Below are 19,702 nucleotides of genomic sequence, written 5' to 3' on the forward strand. Positions count from 1 at the left end.
GTGGGGTCCTTCTTCCCACCCCACGTTCGCCCGGGGCGGGCGGATCGCCCCGTCCTCCCCGCACTGCACCGGCCGCACGCTCCTGCACTGCGCTGCGCTGCATTGCACCGCGTTGCGTCCTGCGACCTCGCCATCCCTTGCACCGCGCCGCATTTGCATCGCATTTGCATTGCATTTGCATGGCAGCGCGCTGCCTCGCACCGCTGCCGTGACCGTGCCGTGCCGGGCGGCGCGCCCCGCCCCGGCGGCTCCAGCCGGCCGGCGGCGAACGTTCCAGACCCCCCACGCTGCGGCAGGAGCGGCGGGAAGGGACTGGGCGGGGGTACGGCTGGGAGGGGCGCCCAGGCGGAGGTGGACACCGCGGGGCCTTCTGGGAAACGTAGTTCCCGGGCCAAGGGCCGCCGGGTGGCCAGCGCAGAGGCGCGGACTACATTTCCCGTGGGGCGCCAGGAAGGAACGGCCGCCGCAGCCCCCGCGCAGGCGCAGTGGGGACGCCGGAACCGCTATAAGGGATGTTGTTTGGCTTTGCGGCCGCTGAGTGGAGAAGCCGCAGCGGGGGTAGTCGCCGGGCGGAGGTGAGCGGAGCCGCCCCGCCCGTTACCGGGGGCGGGTGCTGAGGTGGGGATGGGAAGCGACCCTTTGTGTGGGCGAGGGGGCCGCCGCGCGGCTGAGGAGGCGGCTTTGCCGCCCTTTTTTTCTGTGAGGAGGCCGGTCGAGCGGTGTTCTGTGTGTGTGTGTGTCCCCCTCAGCCCCCCGTTGAAGAGGGCTGCGCTGTGCCCCCCTCCCGCCGAGAGCTTGGGGCCGTCGCTGTCCGTCCTACCCCGGCTGGAGTGGGGGGATCCGTCCGTGAGCGGGGAGGGCCTCCCTTGGTTACGCCGGTGCGGCGGAGACACGGGGAGGCGGCGGGGGGCGATAGGGGAAGGGGGGACCCCCCGCCTCCCCCCCCCCGGGTTGCTTGGGGGTGGCAGGTCGGGGGAGGCTGGCTCGCATCCCTGTTGCAGGAGGGATGGCGAGCCAGCAGGGTGCAGCAGCCCCGGGACCTGCTGCTCTGCAGCATCCTCGCCCGGCGCTGACACCTACGGCCCCGGGGGTGGGGGAGCAGCGCCGAGCTGCGCGGGGTGGGGGGCGGCCGGTGGGCTGGGGCTGGGTGCTGGAAAGCTGCGTTGGGGGCGACTTGTGCCGGCGGATGAGGGAAGGAGGCCGCTTCTGCAGGCGGCGGCGGAGAGGTGGCAGCCCAGCGCACCCGAGCCAAACCTGCCGATGCAGATTTTGAGTAATGTAACTTAACCAGGCTTCTTCCGTCGTGTTGAAGGCAAGTGACAGAATGCAATAAAGCGGAGTTCTAAAACAAAGCCTTGGGGTGGGCGGTGATTTTCTTTTCGGGACTTCCATTCTCCTTCTGACCTTACAGTGTAATTTGATAGGTCGAGGGAAAACCTGCAGCGCTGAAGACATGACTCCTTCCTGTGCATGTTCGTAGCTAATGACAGATAGCTCAAGCTTATGGAGAAGTGAATAACGCTATAGGGAAGGAATATACTTTTCTCTAGAGTGTGTGTGGAATGACTCGTTTTATCATGTGGTATCTCTAGAGACATCAGTTTTGAAGAACTTTGTACTGGTAGGTTGTTGCATGTGCAACTTTAGACACTAACAGAATATTTAAGGGATTTGATCTTCCAAGTTAAGTTTCTCAAGGTTTCAACTAAATACTGTAGTTATTACTTTAATCTGTCAGATTGCATAACTGTATTTCAGAGTTCTAAGGGAGGAAGTATGACAGTACTCTAGTGCATTGAGAATCATTGTACTATTTGGTTACCTCAGGGTATGTTTAAACTAGTTCAGGAGAAGTTAGTCTTCTGTGGGTTTCCAAAGTCACATTATTACTGTCCTGTTGTAATAAAATTATTTTACAGTCGCTTTCTGATTTTTATTTCAAAAATAAACTTTAAAACTAGATGTCTAAAAGTAACTGGTGTGTTGGGCATAGCATGTAATGAAGTGGAATTTAATTATTTTTCAGATATTTGAGGTGAAAATACACGTGTAAACCCTGGCGTTTACAGAAGATGAAAGACATCGACATAGGAAAAGAGTACATTATACCCAGTCCTGGGTATAGAAGTGTGAGGGAGAGAGCCAACTCAGTGCAGCGTGAAGAGCAGGAAGGGTCAAGATTTCAGCATGCTAAACATAAGGTCAGTTTATTTTTTCATTGTTTGTTTTGCAGTCTATGCTTATTAAATTAGATGCAGCAGCAGCCTTTTTGCTTTGCCAGCTCTATATAGATTCACTGCATTGAAGGTCGATAATGAGTATTCCCTTTTGTATGGAAGAGGTCATTCCAAGGGGTACTGTAGCTATCTTGGTAACAAGTCTGAGCACTTATTAAGCATTTTTTACTTTTAAATGTGACTTTTTAGTAACATTTGAACAAGATAAGACTTTTTCTAGTATTCAGATCTTGATGCGAATCCAGGAAATGTTTTAAGCTTTTGTACTTAAGAGAATCATTACAAGCAAGCAAGAACAGTGAAGAGCTCAGCACAAATCATGCACCATTCAGTGTTGGCAGCTGAAAAAACTCTTAATCGTGCCATGTTTTTCTTGAGGATTAATTTTCTAAAGCAGATGTCTAGCTTGCTCTAGTAGCAAGACTTTTACTTTTTCCCCTCAGATGGAAGTAATTTGTATTGAATGCTGTTGTGCATCTGTGTATTTAACATGCTGAGGTGCTGTCATAATTCTAGTTTAATTTGAGAGCTGGTTCTTGAAATAACCACTGTCTTAGAGCTTGCATGTTGTTGTTCTGAGCTTCTAATTTCTAGAGCTTGTTCTCACTGAAAAGAGTGCATATACCAAGTGCTATAGGGCAAAAAAACTGCACAGATAAATGGAAACACCCACACTGGTGAAAGATACAGTCTGAAACTAATAACCTGTGCCAGTTGAAGACGACTAAAAATCTTAGCTGCTCTGAATGCTAGCACTGAAATATTTTCTTGCGTGTCCTGTTCTTAACCTTTCCTAAAATACTAATGTAGAAGTTTTTGAAGCCAAAGAAATAAAGTTAATACTGCCAATGTCTGATCTTTGCAATGACAAGGTGCTTCCATATATGTTGCCGGGCATTCCATATAGATTGCCTGCGACAGCCCTGGTTTGAGAGGATGGAAATAGGGGAACTTGCTGTATTTCTATGAAGAATTGTGAAAGGCTTAAGTTTTGCTGCATTATACTGGACACTGAGATACTATGTACTTTAGGTAAGGCTTGCCTTGTTTCACTGGGGCTTAAAGGGTTTTGCCAAGTGTTTTTTGTGTGGGCTAACAGTGCTGCACTGCTGTTTTTTGAGAGTAGTGTTCTGCTCTGCAGCAGGCTGAGTGCAGTTTGTACTTGCAGGCCCTGCAGCTCTTGGTGTCCCTACGGGCTCTATGACTCAGCAGACTATTGCTGATGGTGTTCAGAGGAAGGTAGAGTGTCTGATTGCATTAGAGCAGGCACTGATGCAGAACTAAGAGCCCTCTGGAGTCACAGTGCAGCTGCTTAATGGCATTTATTATGTTGATGTCATGGGCTTGCCATCCACTGTACATCATCCAGTAGCAAATCTGCTCTGTCAAATTAGTGGTGACAACAGTGATGCCATTGGTGTACAGCTTTGTTTCCTGACCAGTGGCAGTGGAGTTAAGCAGTAATCATAGCATGTTATCTCTGCCCATTGGTCTGCATCATCTAATCATGTTGATGCCTGGTTTAACTTTTGAGGACAAAATCCTTGTTTTACCTCTAAACCTTTTGAATGAATGAAATCAGTCAAACCAGCATATTTGGTTTTTTCTGAAGGCTGCAAGTAAGCTCAGTCCTGCATGCCTGTACAGCATGGCATTAAAATCTCTAACTCTGAGGCAGCTCGAGGTCAACTTAACTCTGTTTACCCTCCTACCTCTACCATTTGATTTGCTGCCCATGACTATAGGGTAGTAGACTCAGATAATTGATTGCAGAAGAGGGATTCTGTAAAATTTTTGATTACTGATGCAAGAAAATGGTTCACTCTGGTTCTTACCTAGAACTTTATCTGGTTTGGTTTCTTTGAGTAGAGGAATGAACCTAACTTATCCTGCTGATGGAATCGGCTAGTTCTGATAGGTTACCCATCTTACTTGCTAGTTATCTTGCTCAGTATGCCATGGTTGAGTTAATTTCTAGCTCAAATGTTGGTATGCTTTTTGTTTTGCTAGTCTTACAGCTTGGATGTATACAATCCATAAACAAAACCAGCTCTGAATTCATTGTTGCATGTCAGTAAGATTAAATCCTGCTTACTTGCAAAATCCTGAGGTTAAGTAAAGGAGCTGTATTCATAACACCTTATCTAAGTTACATGTTTGTGTTTGTGTGTACCAAGCTTATTCCATTCTAGTTGAAACAAGCTCTGGTTTCAGCAGCATTATTAGCCTTATCACTTTTTGGGATGCTTTATACTTTTGGTAACAGGGATATAGGCAAAGACTTCCCTTTCATAAGGTTGAGCTTTGCCTGTTTGGTCAAGCACTTCCCCTCTGCCTCTGACAAAAGGGTAGAAGCTGTAGCTCAGCTGTTAAGGAAATGGTGTTTCAAGGGGAGAGAAGGGACTGTGCCCTTCACTACTTTATCCTTTATGAAACCTGGGATTGGGTCAGATGACCAAGCTGGCTTATTGGGCGCATGTTGGCACAGCTGGTGACAGAGCACAATGGAGGACTGATGTGATGAGGACGGGTAGGACCACAGCAGTTCTGATAGAGGAGTTAAGCTGTAGTGGAACTCTTGTCATTTGGACAACAGAGTCCAGTGTGCTGTCAGTAGAGATTTTGGGACTCTCAAATTTCTTGTAGAAAACCTAGCTCAGGGTTTGAACTAGCTTCACCAAAAAATGACAAAGCTGTAAGCATGATCTGTATAGCAAGTAACAAACTGCAAGCAGGTTAAGGCTGTTATTTCACCACTAACTTCAGATCTCTGTGGAATGCAGGTTTGGGACTGTTTTGCAGCAGACTTATACTGTGTGAGGTAGGCTTTTTGCTAACATGTTGTGTAGGTACCTCATACCTCGTAGAGCAAGACAGAACTGCGTAGTTCCCTCTGAGGAGGATACAGGAACATGCTCCCTCTGGTAGTCAAGGACCACTGGTTAATGGCCAGTGGCAGTGACCACTTCTGGTAGGGCTACAGGTACATTTGACTGATCAGTGACATGACTCATTGTTTTTTCTGTTGCCCACATTGCTGCATTTTTATACATCCTTCTTAACTTGAAGTGGACAAGACTGGTTGATAGCCTGATCAAGATCTTTAGAGGTGAAAGACCTATTTTACTAGTGAGCCAATGTCCCAGAGCCTTTTTGTATGTCTATTCTTTGCCTTGCATAAAGGTTATATTCAACTTTGCTCTTTCTGTCCTGAAATCTCCATACTGATGTTCAGATTTCCTGCTGAAAGGATGCTGAAATGGGTGTTCATGACAATGAAAAAGAACTTGCAATTCTTTCCTTAGAAGCATAAATGCTGTTTGGTCACAGCCTGAAAGATCATGTATTTGAAAGACAGGAGCTTTTCAAATAGGCTTCCTGGAATCATAATTGAAATCATGCTGCAATATAAGTAGGTCTAATCCAACATTTCCTTGTGCTTAATGGGAGTGTTGCTATAGAAATTTGGACCTCTGAAATAGGTACTCTGGGACTGAAATTGAAGAAAATTTTTATTCAGCTTGTGAATGCATATATTCACCTCATGAATAAGTTTCTGTAGTGTGTTCTTATAACAATTGATTTTTAAGTCTTTGTTGGGAGACCTTAATATGGCTTACAAAATAGGGTGTTAACTACATGTTCCCAATGCATAATACCATACTAATGGGGTTTATTGTATGTGGGGGCATGGCTCTTCTGAATGAAGATGACTTCTGGGTGCACTTGCTACCTAGCACTATAGTCAGTAGTCCTCATCTGTAGGAAGCTGTTACATTACCAGTGAATAAAAATTAATGGATATTTTGAAATATCGATTTATACTTATACCTTTAGAACTTTTTGTTCTCACAACTTGAAGGGCACACAAGCATTCTATCTGAAGTAATTGTATTTAGTTTTTCTCCTTGAAGCAGTGTGTCCTGAGGAGGACAGATCCCATTGTGTCTATGAAAAATACTATAAAATGACAGATGAGGAAGAGAAATAATTTGTTTTCAAAGTGGTTTTGGAGTAGGTTCTTCCATCAAATAAGCATGAAGTCTGTATTTGAGAACAGCAGGTGAATATTTTGTTCCCCTACCCCATTATGTTTGCAACAACAGAAGAGGATGTGGAAGCAGCTTGTTCTCATGATATACGATGCTTGTGAGAACTCAATTCTTAAAATTTGAGTACCTAAGTTAACAATGCTAGGGCACTAATTTACAAATTGTACTCTAAGCTGTAATTGGTTCTGACTGGAATGTAGTGTTCAGGATTATGTTCTTGCTGCTGAAGCATAATAACTGCATCTGCACTATCTGTGGTAAGCCTCAAGTGCAAATTGCTGCATTTCAAGACACTGGACAGTGTGGAACTGTAGATGGCTTTTAACGTGCCGGAAAAATGTGTTGCTAACTTTAGCTATCAGAAGCCCTACTAAGACTCCTGTCCTCACCTTGATCTCTTATTTTTCAGGTTTGTCTCTGACAGCTTTTGCCAAAGACAGCAGAGAATGTGATCGGAACTTGTTGGAGTTGATGTAAATCCTTCAAGCGCTAATAGCTTTGAAGTGATTTATCACGGTCTGACTGTTCAACAGTCAGATCAACTCTGCCTCTCAACCTTTCTGGAGCATCTGAAGTGTCTGAACCAACTGTGCTGCATAATGTGTTCAAAAATAGGAATGTGAGTGTAGCCTGGGTACTAGTGCCTTGGTACTCCATGCTCAGAGCAGGCCTTCTAGACAGCTTAACTATAAGATTTTAGTTGTAGCTGAAGCTGCTGGATGCCTCTGCATTTTTCCAGAAGATTCCATATTTTCATAACCAAGTGAATGCAGAACTTTAGTAATCACAGCCTAAGCAGGCTCTTAAGGGTTGTAGGTGTTCTGAATTGGTCTTTACACAGACAGATACTGCTATATGGCTGGCTCAGATCACAACTAGAAGCTGCAGCAGTTTGAGCTGATGCCAGTGCTTGGTCATCTCATTGCTGTTTGGGTGTGCTAGGAGATATGTGCAAGAGTAGAGGAAATCTGGATGTGTGTGTTCCTATATTTCTGAAACTTGTAACTGCTGCCATCATGCTTGGTATGGCTACACTTAGCAGCTTGAGGATCTCTTGTTAGTAACAGACTACACACAAGTGCAGTCTTAGATACCTTATTTTCTCAGATCATAGCTACATAGAATGTGAGAGAGTACTTAATTTGGGTAGTGTTGCTGTAAAACATGTAAAACTGACACAGGTGCACATATATAACAAGAAACCTGAATTCTTACAATAATTGCAACCTAGAACCAAAATTTCAGCTTTTGCAGTATGATGCATTTGTGTATTCTGCTGCAGAGCCTGACTGCAAGGAGATACTTACTTCCTGGGGCTGTTATGATAAAATTGGAAAGTAATGCTATTAAACTTCGTATTGTCACTTGACTCTTCTACGAAGTAGGAAAGAAAACAATGTTTGTCCAGTGATCTTCGGAAGCCTTATGTAAAAGGCTATGCTAGGTGAGGCATGCTCCTCTATGGATCCTGCTTTGGTGTGTTCTTCCCCTGCTGTGAACAAACTGCTGCACTGTAAGAGCACTAATGCAGGGAGTAGGTATGATACATTCTAAAATGAACCAATTCCTCCTGACTAACAGGCAGTGGATCAGATCTGTTACAGTATGTGTAACATCAGCTCTGAAGGCTGAAAATCTAATGCTGTAATTGAGCAGCTGAATTAGCAGGGAATTTAGGTGACTTGATGACTAGACCAGTTCTGTGGACAGTGCTTACAAAAGGTGCTGCATAATGTTATTCTCTTAGTTGTTTTAATTGAACACTATATGGTACATACTGTCATAGGAACAAATTGTGATGCAGAGTCTACAACTCTGATACAACTTGTGTGGTATCTCAACACATGCAGTATGGTGGATAGAAACATTGTGCTAATAAACCTCTAAAATTGGTACAGCTGGGGGATTTCTGTTTCAGAGGAACGGTTTTCCTACAGTTCATTATTCTAGAGCATTTGTAATGGGTGGGCATTGGCAAGCTGAAGTGTCTGTAGGCTGGGGCCCTTAGACAAGGAGAAGCCACTGCTGGTACAGGTAGGAGGCTTCTGGGGGGAAAAAGCAGCCACCATAATGTTTTATGCTGAGAGGACGCAGATGGCAGGAAGGAGAGGGTAAATGGAGTCAAGGTCTTAAATATAAAGGAAGGTTAGAAATTAGGAACACGTAAGCCCCCATGCTGAAGGAGGCTAAGGTGAACAATGCATGAAACTGAAAGATAGCAGCCCTCAAATCCAGTTTAAGTGACTTAACTGCCCTGACAGTGCCTAGAATATCTGTGGAAGTACCCTTGTTAAAAGCTGTAGAGAATTTTCCTGTTGTAAATTTGATGGTACTAAACCTTTGTAACCATTGCACGGGAAGGAAAGGAAGGAGGCTGAAAACTCTTTTGCATTCCTTAGCGTTTCTACTTTGGTTTACTATTATGCCATCTACAGATGTTTAAGGGGTGAGTAGACAGTGCAGCTCTATCAGGAGCATGTAAAATGCTCTCAAGTTCAATTTTGAGCTATTCTGGTGATTCTTTCAGAAATTGGTCTGAAGATTCTCAGTGTGATCAGCAGAGCAGAAACTTGGGGATAAATCTACATAATTAACTCAAGAAGGCAAACCTAGACAAGTGAAGTGCCTACATACGGAAGGCATATTTTTCTCTAAATATTAACTTTTTACTTTTTCAAGTCAAGTGAAAGCAAAACTTTAAAATCTGCTTTGTCAGTAGTTATCTTTGAAAACTTTGAACACAATTAGACTATGTGCAGAAGCAAACATTCATACTTTCTAAAGATGCATTACTTCCATGATATCCCCAAAGAACTGAACGTATTGGTTACAGTCATGTTCTGTCAAGTTGTTTTACCATGGACTTCAACTTCTGCTAAAGTAGTCACTAACTTGACACAAGATCCTTGACTTGGTTGTCGGTGAATGTTTTATGACGATTTTCTAACCACTCTGAAGTGATATTTCTATCTCATCCTTCATGTATATATGTACATATTGCCAGCTGAGAAAGGAGCATATCTATCAGCCAGTCACATATCAAAAGTTTACCTGAAACTTGGAGGGAGGTTAATTGTATCTGAGAAGCCTTACACTTAGTAACAGGAGGAAGAAAAAGGCAAAAGCCTTCACTGGGGCAGAGGCATTCTCTAGAGGAACACTGGTGTTCTGGCTAATTCATGCCTTCCATTGAAACTCTGCTGCCTTCTTTAGTACATGCACTAACAATCTTTTAAGTCTTTAGTCACATGATAAAACCTCAGATCTGGCCAGTTGCCAGTATTGTCTTTGACTACTATTGGTTGCTGTTCCTTTGTTCAAAGCAGATTTGTAAATCAGCCTGCTCGTGACCAAAAGTGTGTAAGGAGCATATTAACTGTCAGTGAAGGAAAGCTTGCAATAACTTTTTCCATTGTAGTGTTCCATATTAGTGCTGGAAACATTATGCCCTATGGCTGTCTCAAACTCAGTGTACAGTTATAAGAGTTGCCAGAAGGATTTGATTGATCCATCCCAAACTACTGGAGAACTTAATGTGAAATGAGTCAAAACTCACTTATATGCAGGGAGTTCTGATACCTTGAGACACTGTGATGGTTATTAGTTTTTGAGCATTCGTATCCTAGTGCTAAGGAATAGTTGTGGTCTGAACTGCATACTGTGAACAGGCTGTTCCACAAACAAAATCTGTATTTTGGTCCTTTTTGAGGACTAAGGTTAAAGAATTTCAAAGCCAACATGTTTGGAGCCCTGAGGTGTTTACTTTGAGTTTACTAGTTAATTTGTCACCTGAGTGGGGTGCTCCTTGCTTTTGGAACCATGTGTTGGTACAGGAAGGCAAGTTGAATAAAAGGCTGTTGTATTAAGCTTGGTAAATGCTGTGGTGTCAAGGCTTCTGCTGTCATTCATTGGTGGTTCCACTCCACAGCAGTTTGAGTTTAAAGACTCCCTGGATACTCCTGGTGTTGTACTAAATTGACCTGTGTAGCTTCTGTTGTGACCTAGCTTACACATGGCTTGAGTAAAGGATATTACTGGAAGAACACCTCCAGCACATGGCAAGCTGTCTGCATGTAGTTCAGGGTAGCAGGGCTTACCTGAGTGAGTCGGGAGCCAAATCCTCAGCCTGTGCTCTGTTAGTTTGATCTGCTTAGTGAGGAGTTAGTTTCCCAGCTTTGTGGTCAGAGCATGTGTAGGGTGCTAATTCTGTAGGGCAACTTAAAGGCTAATCATTATTTCCAATTCCACAGGAGTCTGCTGTTACGGTGCTGTTTGTGCATGAACTATGTAGCTCCAGTGCTGGATGATCAGTGTACCACCTCAGCTCTGAATGAATCCTATATCCTTTGATTACAAGATCATGAATACTAGTTTTAATGCAAAACAAAAGACATGGATTCATGTATACCAGAAACCTAAGCAGGTGCACAACTGCTAGTCAGATGCATACACAACAGCTGCTGTTGCAAAATCGTAAAATGAATACTATATGCCAAACTCTGCATTTCTTGGATTGCAGGAATAAGGGGATTTGCCAGGGGAGGGTTTAGAACATCTTACCTCAATGCTAATGCTTGCCAGAATTCAAGGGCAAGATCAAATAAGCAGTGTTCCTGGAAGAAACTGTACTCAGCGAGGACTCTATGTGCATCAAGTAAAAGTGCTCAACATATGTGACTGAAACATTCAGGCACATCACAAACATACATACCCTGATCTTGTTTGGCTAACAGAGCCCTCATATCAGTGCCAAGCACTACTGGGAGGCTTCTGCTCTAATCTGAGGATGCATAAACTCAGGCTAGCTTTGAAACCATGACTCGAATGCTAATTCAACTTCTGCTAATCCTAGCCCAGAAGACCAACTGCAGAGGTCTTGTGTAATGAAGTCACATGTAACAGTGTGTTAGAGTGAATGACTGGACTTCAAGCTGTTGAATCATTGAACTCTTCTGGCAAGTCAGAGCGCACATCTGAACAGCTAATTCTTTTTTCATGTAAGAGAAATATGGCACAGCTGCACTTATTCCTGCATTTGGATATATGGTTGGTGCTGTAAAGAGCTGTTCTTCCCTGTAGCAGAAGCTGGGAAGGCAGCAGAGACATGAGCTTTCATGTATACACCACTTGTCAGGAGATGGAAGAAAATGGAAGCCCTAACTTCTTGACTTGGTTCATTGCAGCAGTCCTGAAAGCTGTGAACATAATTTTTAGGTCTCAAACTATTTGGTGGTCTCATCTTGCTGTTGTGTGAATTCAGCTATACTGTCTGTACTTTGCAAACAATGTATGCAGGTGTCTAAAGGATCAATGCCTCCTTCCTCACACCCATTGTCTGTGATATAGCCCAGTGCCTGCTCCTTCCTGGCTTTCCTTCAGGGAGACAGCTGGTATGGCTGAAACACCAAACTAGTCTTAAAAAGGCTCATGTTCTAATCAGGCAGGGTATTATAAAGCATTCTAGCTACAGAGTAGGCTGGGAGTCTAATGCTGCAATTCCCCCTATTAATACTTTTGTAGATTGTGTACTGCACCAAATCCAGTGAAAGGAGAAGAGATAAATTGCCTTAGTGGGATATAAAGTTCATAGAGCACTTTGCTTCACCAATCAACAGCAGATTTGACAATGTTTGGACCTGCAAACCTACTTAATTTTTACATGCTCCTGCATTTGGTGACTTCCAGAAGTCTGGACAACAGTGCTTTAGGGGTTGCCTGTGCTACCTGCAAAAGCAGTGTATAAGACCCCTAACTACTTTCAAGTGGGGTTATGCTTGAAAAGATTTAGAAGAATTTCTGGGAAGAAGGATGTAATTACAACTGCAAAGTATCTCTTCCTAGATTCTTGTTTTATTTTGGTTTAGTTATCCTTAAGCTAACTGGAACAATTGGTCCTATTCTTCATCAGCCCAAACAAACTAATAACTAATTTTGTTTTGAAACACCAGTCTTTTAGTGAAGTCCCTTAAATATTCTAAAATTTCTGTTCATCCCAGAGTTGTAACATGGAGAATGCTTTAAGCACTGAACAGAACTGGTGATTGTATAATTCCCCTTCTCCCCATATGCCTGCCTAGTCCTGAGGTCTATTGTGCTGGTCTGTTAGTTTCTCATTTGCCTCTCCTTACTGGGAACTTAAACAAAGGAGTGAGGAGGCCTGATGAACTCTGCCTTCTAAATGGAAGAGGTGGGAGTTCCTGTTCTGCAGCATTGCCAACTCAGAGTTCTTTACTACTTAAATAAAACAATTTTAACTTTATGTAATAGTAAATCAACCACAGTAGCTTTTGTATTCTGTATCAGCTGCAAGGATTGATAAAAGAAGCCTTTATATGTCTGCTCTAGTTTCCTGTCAGGTAGAAGTAGGACCAGAAGAGATGCAGCTTCTTCCCTGCAGTGATCTGAGCCCTGGAAGATGTTCTGCCTTATGGAAGGGGAGACAACAGTTGTTTGGTGGGTGGGGTTTGTGTCATATGTTGACTGCATACGCATCAAATTCTTTCTCTGCAAGATGAGTAAGGGATTGAAAAAATCTGTTTTGCTTGACCTCCAGGCTTGTCTGGTTTTGCTGTTGTCATCTGACGTTACAGTTGTCAAACCAATAAATTGTTATCTTCTCTGTTAAATGTGAGATTGCCTGTGTGAAAGGGTAGGATCTCACTGTTTTGTGGTGGTTTTTTTTTCCTTCCCATATACAACACAGCTGCCTCCTTTCTCTTCACCTGCTCCCCATCCTCAGAGATAAATGCCCATGTTGGCTGCTTAGCAGGTTTTCAGAAGTGTCCTTCTATTTCACATATTTGAGTTTGCTTGCCTTTCTGTGTGATGTTCCTGATGCCCCTCTTGCTTCCTACAGAACTTCTGTCTGTCTTACCCCTGACATCATGTATATTTGACAGCTTTGTAGCTTGGCTCCTAAATCTTCTGTGTTTTCATGGCCTTCTCACATGACCTTGGTATGTGGATTGTGAATTTGGTACTGCTGTCTCTGATTTAATGAGCAGATCTTTTTCCTTGTCCTTAACAACTTATTTTCTTCATCTCACCCCAACTTTTTGTGATGACATGTCTTGAGCTAACCATGTCATCTTTCTGGCTCTCACATTACCTTATGTGTTTACCATTGCTATGACCAATTTGTTGGACAAGGAAATCATGATAACAGGTGCTTTTAGGGTTTTATTGCTCTCAAGTTGCAAAAAGTCAGAGCGGGGAGGTGTGCTCTGTGGTAGCAGCACCAGCCATGTTTCTCTTTCTCTGCTTATCTGTGAGCTAGCTGTGGAGGTAAAAGAACATGGCAAGATCATGTGTGTAGTGATACTTCCTTAGTACTCTCAGTACTCTTGGGGATTGCTCTCAGGATTAAAAGTTTAACTGTTAATCTGTTAATTTTCCCAGTCATCTGTTGAATCATATCAGCCTGCACCCAGGTGTGCCATAGCTTCATGAAATGTAGAGTGCAGAACCATTACTCTCTATTAGGAGCTGCCCATGGCTTCAGAAACTTTTTTTGGAATCTACCAGCTATTAATAAGATGATGGGTAAATGATTGCTGTTACCTTCTGTCATGCATTTAATAAGCCATGATATGCTTATCCTATGTGAGTTTAATTCTCCCATTTTAAGTCCATTTATGCATTTCAACTTTACAGCATCCTATGACAGAAAATTCTAAATTTAAGTGAAAAACATTAATTTCACTGAGTGTCCCTGTTTCTTTTGTTGTAAGAACAGTTGGTGATCATTCCCTGGTTATCTTCTTCGTGCCATTCATGACTTTATGGACCTCTCAAATACCTGTACCTTATCTTTATTTCTCTCTTCTATCCAGCTGAAAAGTGTTAAATTTATGCTTGTGTAGAAGCTGTTCTAATCCCAACTGTTCTCGTGCTTGCAGAAAGTAATTGTAAGTATAGTACCCTTTTTGAACTGAAGTGATAGGGGACTGACTCTGGTGTTCAAAAAGGAGGCAAATGCTAGGGTTTTTAAGTGGTATGGCAATGTTTCCTGCTTTATTCTTTGTGTCTTTTGTAACTATTCTTCATTGTCTTTTGGCCTTTTTGATGATGCTGAGTAGTGAGCTGCCGTTTTTCAAGAAATGTCTGAATGATCTCCCCCCGACCCCTCCAGTTAGTGATATCTGATTTATCTGATATCTGCGAGCATTTCTTTAGAGTTATCAACACTGTGTTGTATCACCTGGTTCATTGCTTGTATTGGTATATTAATAAGTTGCTGAATTAGAAAAAGTGCAGTCTGATTTCTGTTTGATAGTGCAGCCATGATTTATTAGACATTTATTTCAAGAGCAGTGCTGGAGCCTGTTATGTCACATTGCTAATGACTTCTTCAAGGTTTTAGTTTCCAAGAAAACTGTACATGTATGCAGGCAATCAGGATGTTGCCAGTTGAACACCTGAAAAAATAATAGGGATTCAGAAACCTAGATTAACAGTGTTGGGGTTGTTGCTAGTTTTTGTAATTTAGTCTTTTGCTCTAGAAATGCATTGTAGAACTGCTTAGGAGTCTCATTTCTTCCTGATTAAACTCTGTGCTTTGAAGATTTTCTAATGTGACGCAGAACTGTATGGACTTTCTTAGAATCTTAATTGTGCAGTAGTGTGATGCATTTGTTTCTTGATAGTTGTGCCTGTGGGATTTTGACAACCTTGCGAAGATGGAGATGAGCAATGCACTTGACTAGGGTTTTGCGCTTATACTTGCCTTTATGGCAAGACATGATAAAGGCCTTTCAGAGGCAGTGCCCTAGTCTTTTATCAATGCATCTTTTCCACCTTTGCTGAGAGAATTCTGTTGAGCAGCTCTGGAGAGTTTAATTATTTTTCACAGTGAGTGTTTAAAAACATTATCTTTGGACTGCCTAAAAATACTGTATCTTGCAGTTGTGCTTTCTTATTAAAAAGCTATTCTTGTTTGTAAGTGGTGAAAAACTTCTTTTATGCTGACAAATACAGTGGTTTTGGAAGACTTTTTTTAACTTACAGGCACTTTTTGTGTGCTCTGAAAAACAATGATTCTGCAAATAGCCTGTGACATCACTTACAAGCATGTTATCAGCAATAGGGTGTTTGGGCAAATCTGCCTGGGGCTCTTGCAAAGGGTAACAGCAAACTAGCTATAAATTTGTTGGCTGTAACCATAAAAGCAGTGGTGCAGAACTTTTCCCTACTACTGAGTCCTTTGAAACATCTTTGGCAGGTCCCTTATTAATGCTGATTTGGGTAGATTTAGTAAGGTGTTATTGCCCTTAGTAATTTGATACAAAATTGAATGAAAAGTCTTTTAATTCAGATTTCAAGCATTGCATATTTTTGAGTCACTCCATGTATCATGATGTTGTAATGTTCTTTTGTTTTCTTATTACTTAGCTATCTTTTGTAATCATAGCTTTAGGCTTAGTGAATAAGTTTTTTTCAGATCAGGACCGTGGATTGTTGACAACACCCTTAGGCACTATTTAAGTGCTTTGGTTAAATAAAGGACAGATTTATGCTATTATCAATTACCTGTTCTTGTCCTTCACATAAGTGGAAGCTAGGTGTCTTAATGCTACATGCTTACATGTTAATGTAGTACAGACTAAGTCTCCAATAAATGCTGGCATTTCAGACAAAAATTACATAATGAGAAGTTAGGAACCAAGTGCTTGCTATTGATATGCATTTAGTGCTTTGCAGGTACTGTGTTTTTGGGAGGCTACAAGGCCTTACAGTTGCTGTTTTCAAAGACATAAAGTAACTTTGCTCTGGTAAGGCAACTAATAAGGGTAAACATAGTATCTCTGTTTGTGAGACAGCCAGGAAGATTTTTACCTCAGAACTGTTTTGGTTTTTTTCCACAAAGTAACTCCATGTCAAAAAACTAGGATACAAACAGGTAACGTGACATTGCAATAAATGGTCCATTAAGTTAGCAGAACCAGTAGTGAGCCCTCTGTGAGTATAGATAGCAAGCTAATCTCCTCAGATAGTTTTGCCACATCTAGCTTCTGATCAAAAGGTTTGTTTGAACTCTGCAATGTTTTGACTACTCCATATCACTGCTGTTCCTTTCTCCTCTTAGATTAGTGTTTAGGTCTGCCTTTCACTAGAGCTGTGGAAAAACTCCTCTGAGATAAGGCTTGCCTTTTAAGTGGTTGTTAATAAAGTTGCTGAGCCATTGAGAAGTGTGTCTGGGAGCAGAGAAAATTATCTTTGTTCCCTTTATGGAAAAAGAGAAAAAGCAGGAAGCATGATAAAAGAAAGTACAATTCTCCTTAATGCATATTTGTTTTTTGATCTAATCCAAGTTACTTTTGAAGAAGGGACTTTAGTAGTATTCTGAAAATAATTGGAATTTTCTGTGGATAAGTATCTAAATTACACGAAGAGGGTGTAAATTCATCAAGAAAGTATGTCAATTTCATTGTATTAGCCAGTCACTGATTTCCTGAACTGATGTCATAGGTACTTGATTTTGTAATTTTTCTCTATTGTATTTCCTGTGGCAGGATGCAGGATTAGTCTGGTCTATCCATTTATCCTTTGAATGCAGAGTCACAATACTGGTGTTAATTTATGTTTTGGAAATGCAGCAATCTAATGAGATCTAGAATGTGACCCTTCAGTGTCTTTGCTGCCAGGCTGAAGCCTGTCCTCTAAGACATTTAAATGATAGTAATTACTGTTGCGCAGTAATTTACAGAAGAAAGAGGTGCAAAGTTGCTGGAGTCAGAAGTCATGGACTTTAAACATAGTTTTGACCTCTGACTCTGCTGTCTTTCTTGTAAAAGCAGATTGAATGCCAGGATGCCTTGGAAGCAGCTGCTCGGGCAGAGGGCCTGCCACTGGACACCTCTGTGCATTCCCAGCTGAGAATGCTGGACGAAGAGCATCACAAGGGCAAATACCACCATGGCCTGAACGTGCTGAAACCCATACGGACTACTTCCAAGTAAGTCTTTAGGCAGCAAAAGAACTGATACAGCATTTGCTTTTCAAACCAGTCACAAAGCAGGACTGCAGCTGTAGGTCTGCTGACTGATAGTGAAAACAGAATTTGTTTAGCAAGTATGACTAGCATGGGCCAATTTCAATGAGAGGAGGCTTTGTTTTTCTCAGGGATTTACAATTCTGTTTCCTTTTTCATTTGTTCATGTTTTTTTTTTCCTTTTAGACACCAGCACCCTGTTGATAATGCTGGGCTTTTCTCCTGCATGACCTTCTCCTGGCTCACTCCTTTGGCCCACAGAGCGTACAAGAAAGGGGAATTGTTTATGGATGATGTATGGTCTTTATCAAGGCATGAGTCTTCAGATGTCAATTGTAGAAGGTAGAGATATCTCAGTTATTTTCTTGTTTTGTTTTTGTTTTTTTTTATACGTTAGTTCATGGGCAATGATATAGTATTGCCCTAGAAAAGCAGCACTGATATTGTGTTCTAAAGGCTTTCTCAGAATAGTGGAATGTAGTTTTATCCTTCATAGACCACTTCCTCTCTCTGCACTGCTTCTGTACTCTTGCCAATTTCAGTGAATTTAGAGGATTCTGTCTCCCAGAATGTTTTGCAATTATTTTTCTGATTTTGCACGTCTTTAAACTATTTTTTATTAAAACAAAGTTCTTTCTCAAGGCTACATTGAAAAAAATCTTGTGCTAAAATAATGAAAAGTAATACTGACAGTAGCAAGGTGATTTGAATATGGGTTAGATCTTGTGATCAGGCTAACCTTTTATAGCTAATGTGGAGTCAAAACCTGAGAAAAATTCTCAACTCTTCTGTCAGATCAGCAAGGAAAGACTGTGAGAAGTCAGTATATTAAGATTGCCAAAAAGACTCCAGGCAAAGCAAAAGGCATTGTGCTTTTCATCCCTCTCATCTGTAGAAGTAATGCAACACAGATATTTCAGGATGCAGATATTTGTCTTGATTTATTTCTCTGTACCTCACCATGTATTTATTTCTCTTGATATCTAGTAATTTTTGTTGCTTTAAGCTAGGAAGTGCTTGGAATTTTCACAAAGAAATACCTATGAGATTGTACCTTCTCTCATGGTGAAAAATTTATAGCATGAGGCTTCTGTTTTTATTAGGCTGGAGAGATTGTGGCACGAAGAACTGAAAGAAAGTGGGCCCGATGATGCTTCTCTCCGGAGGGTTGTGTGGATTTTCTGCCGCACGAGGCTCATCATTTCCATAGTGTGTCTGATGATCACGCAGCTCGCTGGTTTTAGTGGACCAGTAAGTAATATCCATCCTTTTTTTAACAACCCCAGAGGGCTCCATCTCATGGCCAACTGTAAAGTCTTAAGGTTTCATTGCAGAATCACTTAAATGTTTTGACTAGCTAGAAATTTTGGGGCAAAATTCCAGAGTGATTCAATAATCCAAGATAGGTTTCCTACAGCTGATGGATCAGTTGCTGAATACCGAGGCAAGTTCTTGCAGAAGGGAGGGGGAGTTTAGGTATCCTGGAGGAAATGCACACTTGGTTTTTCTCTTTGGTTTTGAGTATAGTTTAAAGTTCTTCCTTAACTGGTATGTGGTCTCTTTGCATAAAATTCTTATGTGCAGGTCTTTTAATTGTTTTCCTTTTCTTTTTGCAATTCTGTAAATTTATCTTGGAATAAAATTCAATCTGATAAAACACTAATCTTAGATTATTGGCATTAATAGCACAGTCTTCAAGAAGTGGAATGAAACAATTTTATTAGAGCACTAAAAAACTAATGTGAGCAGGTCTCAAGAAGTCTGTGGGTATAGATCCTACAGAGAACGGTCAGACAGGTTTCATGTAGAAGTGTTAGAGTACGTTATTGCCTCTAGGAGCTGCTGCTGTTTGTTGCTATGGGTCGTAATGAAGATAACAACATATGGGACTTGACATTCACACCATTTTTTGTCACCTGTTTGTTGCACGTGCTGTGCAGATTTACAGTTGAAATTTTGACTAAATTTATTCTCTACACATTTCCCTTGAGGAGTAGGAGCAGTATTACTGCTAGTAGTACACGTTTCAGTGTGCTGGTAAGCTGAAGTTTCATTTCTTGGGTAAGTACACTTGGGTGCACTGTTAGGTGAAATGTCTTTTTAAAATGTTTTCCTGCTTTTAAATGTCTTATCAAAATGATGTTCTGCTTTTTAAGCCTTTTTAAATTTGCCTTGTTACTTGTAATATGAATAACAATAAATATTTGTGGTATTGTTTTCTTGGTAATAATTTATAGTAGCTTGTATTATAAAATATATGAACATACTTTGGTAATTAACAATAAATCACGATTAAGGTTTTAACAGCGCTAGCTTTCCCCAAGAAGAGCTTCTGTCATTGTTTCACTACAGGGCTTTAGTAGATGCTTTTATTTTTAGCAAAGAACTTGCAGGAGGGTTGCCCCTAATTTCTGTAGTGTAAT

General features: G+C 41.6%; 1 protein-coding gene across 5 annotated transcripts in view; it reads left to right on the forward strand.

Annotated features, from left to right (window-relative positions):
* Nucleotides 1-492: 492 nt before the first annotated feature.
* Nucleotides 493-19,702, forward strand: part of ABCC5 (ATP-binding cassette, sub-family C (CFTR/MRP), member 5) — a 50,951-nt gene continuing 31,741 nt past the window's right edge. For 2 of the 5 annotated variants that reach the window (XM_010572994.1, XM_010572996.1), the window contains exons 1-5: nt 493-575; nt 2,027-2,201; nt 17,083-17,243; nt 17,466-17,621; nt 18,383-18,530. In XM_010572994.1, coding sequence (XP_010571296.1) covers nt 2,073-2,201; nt 17,083-17,243; nt 17,466-17,621; nt 18,383-18,530 — 594 coding nt within the window. In that variant the 5' untranslated portion in view covers nt 493-575; nt 2,027-2,072. Of the gene's footprint in view, nt 576-2,026; nt 2,202-6,698; nt 6,909-17,082; nt 17,244-17,465; nt 17,622-18,382; nt 18,531-19,702 lie in introns of those variants that run through there. The other 3 variants (XM_010572995.1, XM_010572993.1, XM_010572997.1) reach the window with 2 other exon arrangements.

The sequence above is a fragment of the Haliaeetus leucocephalus genome, unplaced genomic scaffold (assembly GCF_000737465.1).
Source record: "Haliaeetus leucocephalus isolate CR32 unplaced genomic scaffold, Haliaeetus_leucocephalus-4.0 Scaffold362, whole genome shotgun sequence".
NCBI classification, from domain to species: domain Eukaryota; kingdom Metazoa; phylum Chordata; class Aves; order Accipitriformes; family Accipitridae; genus Haliaeetus; species Haliaeetus leucocephalus.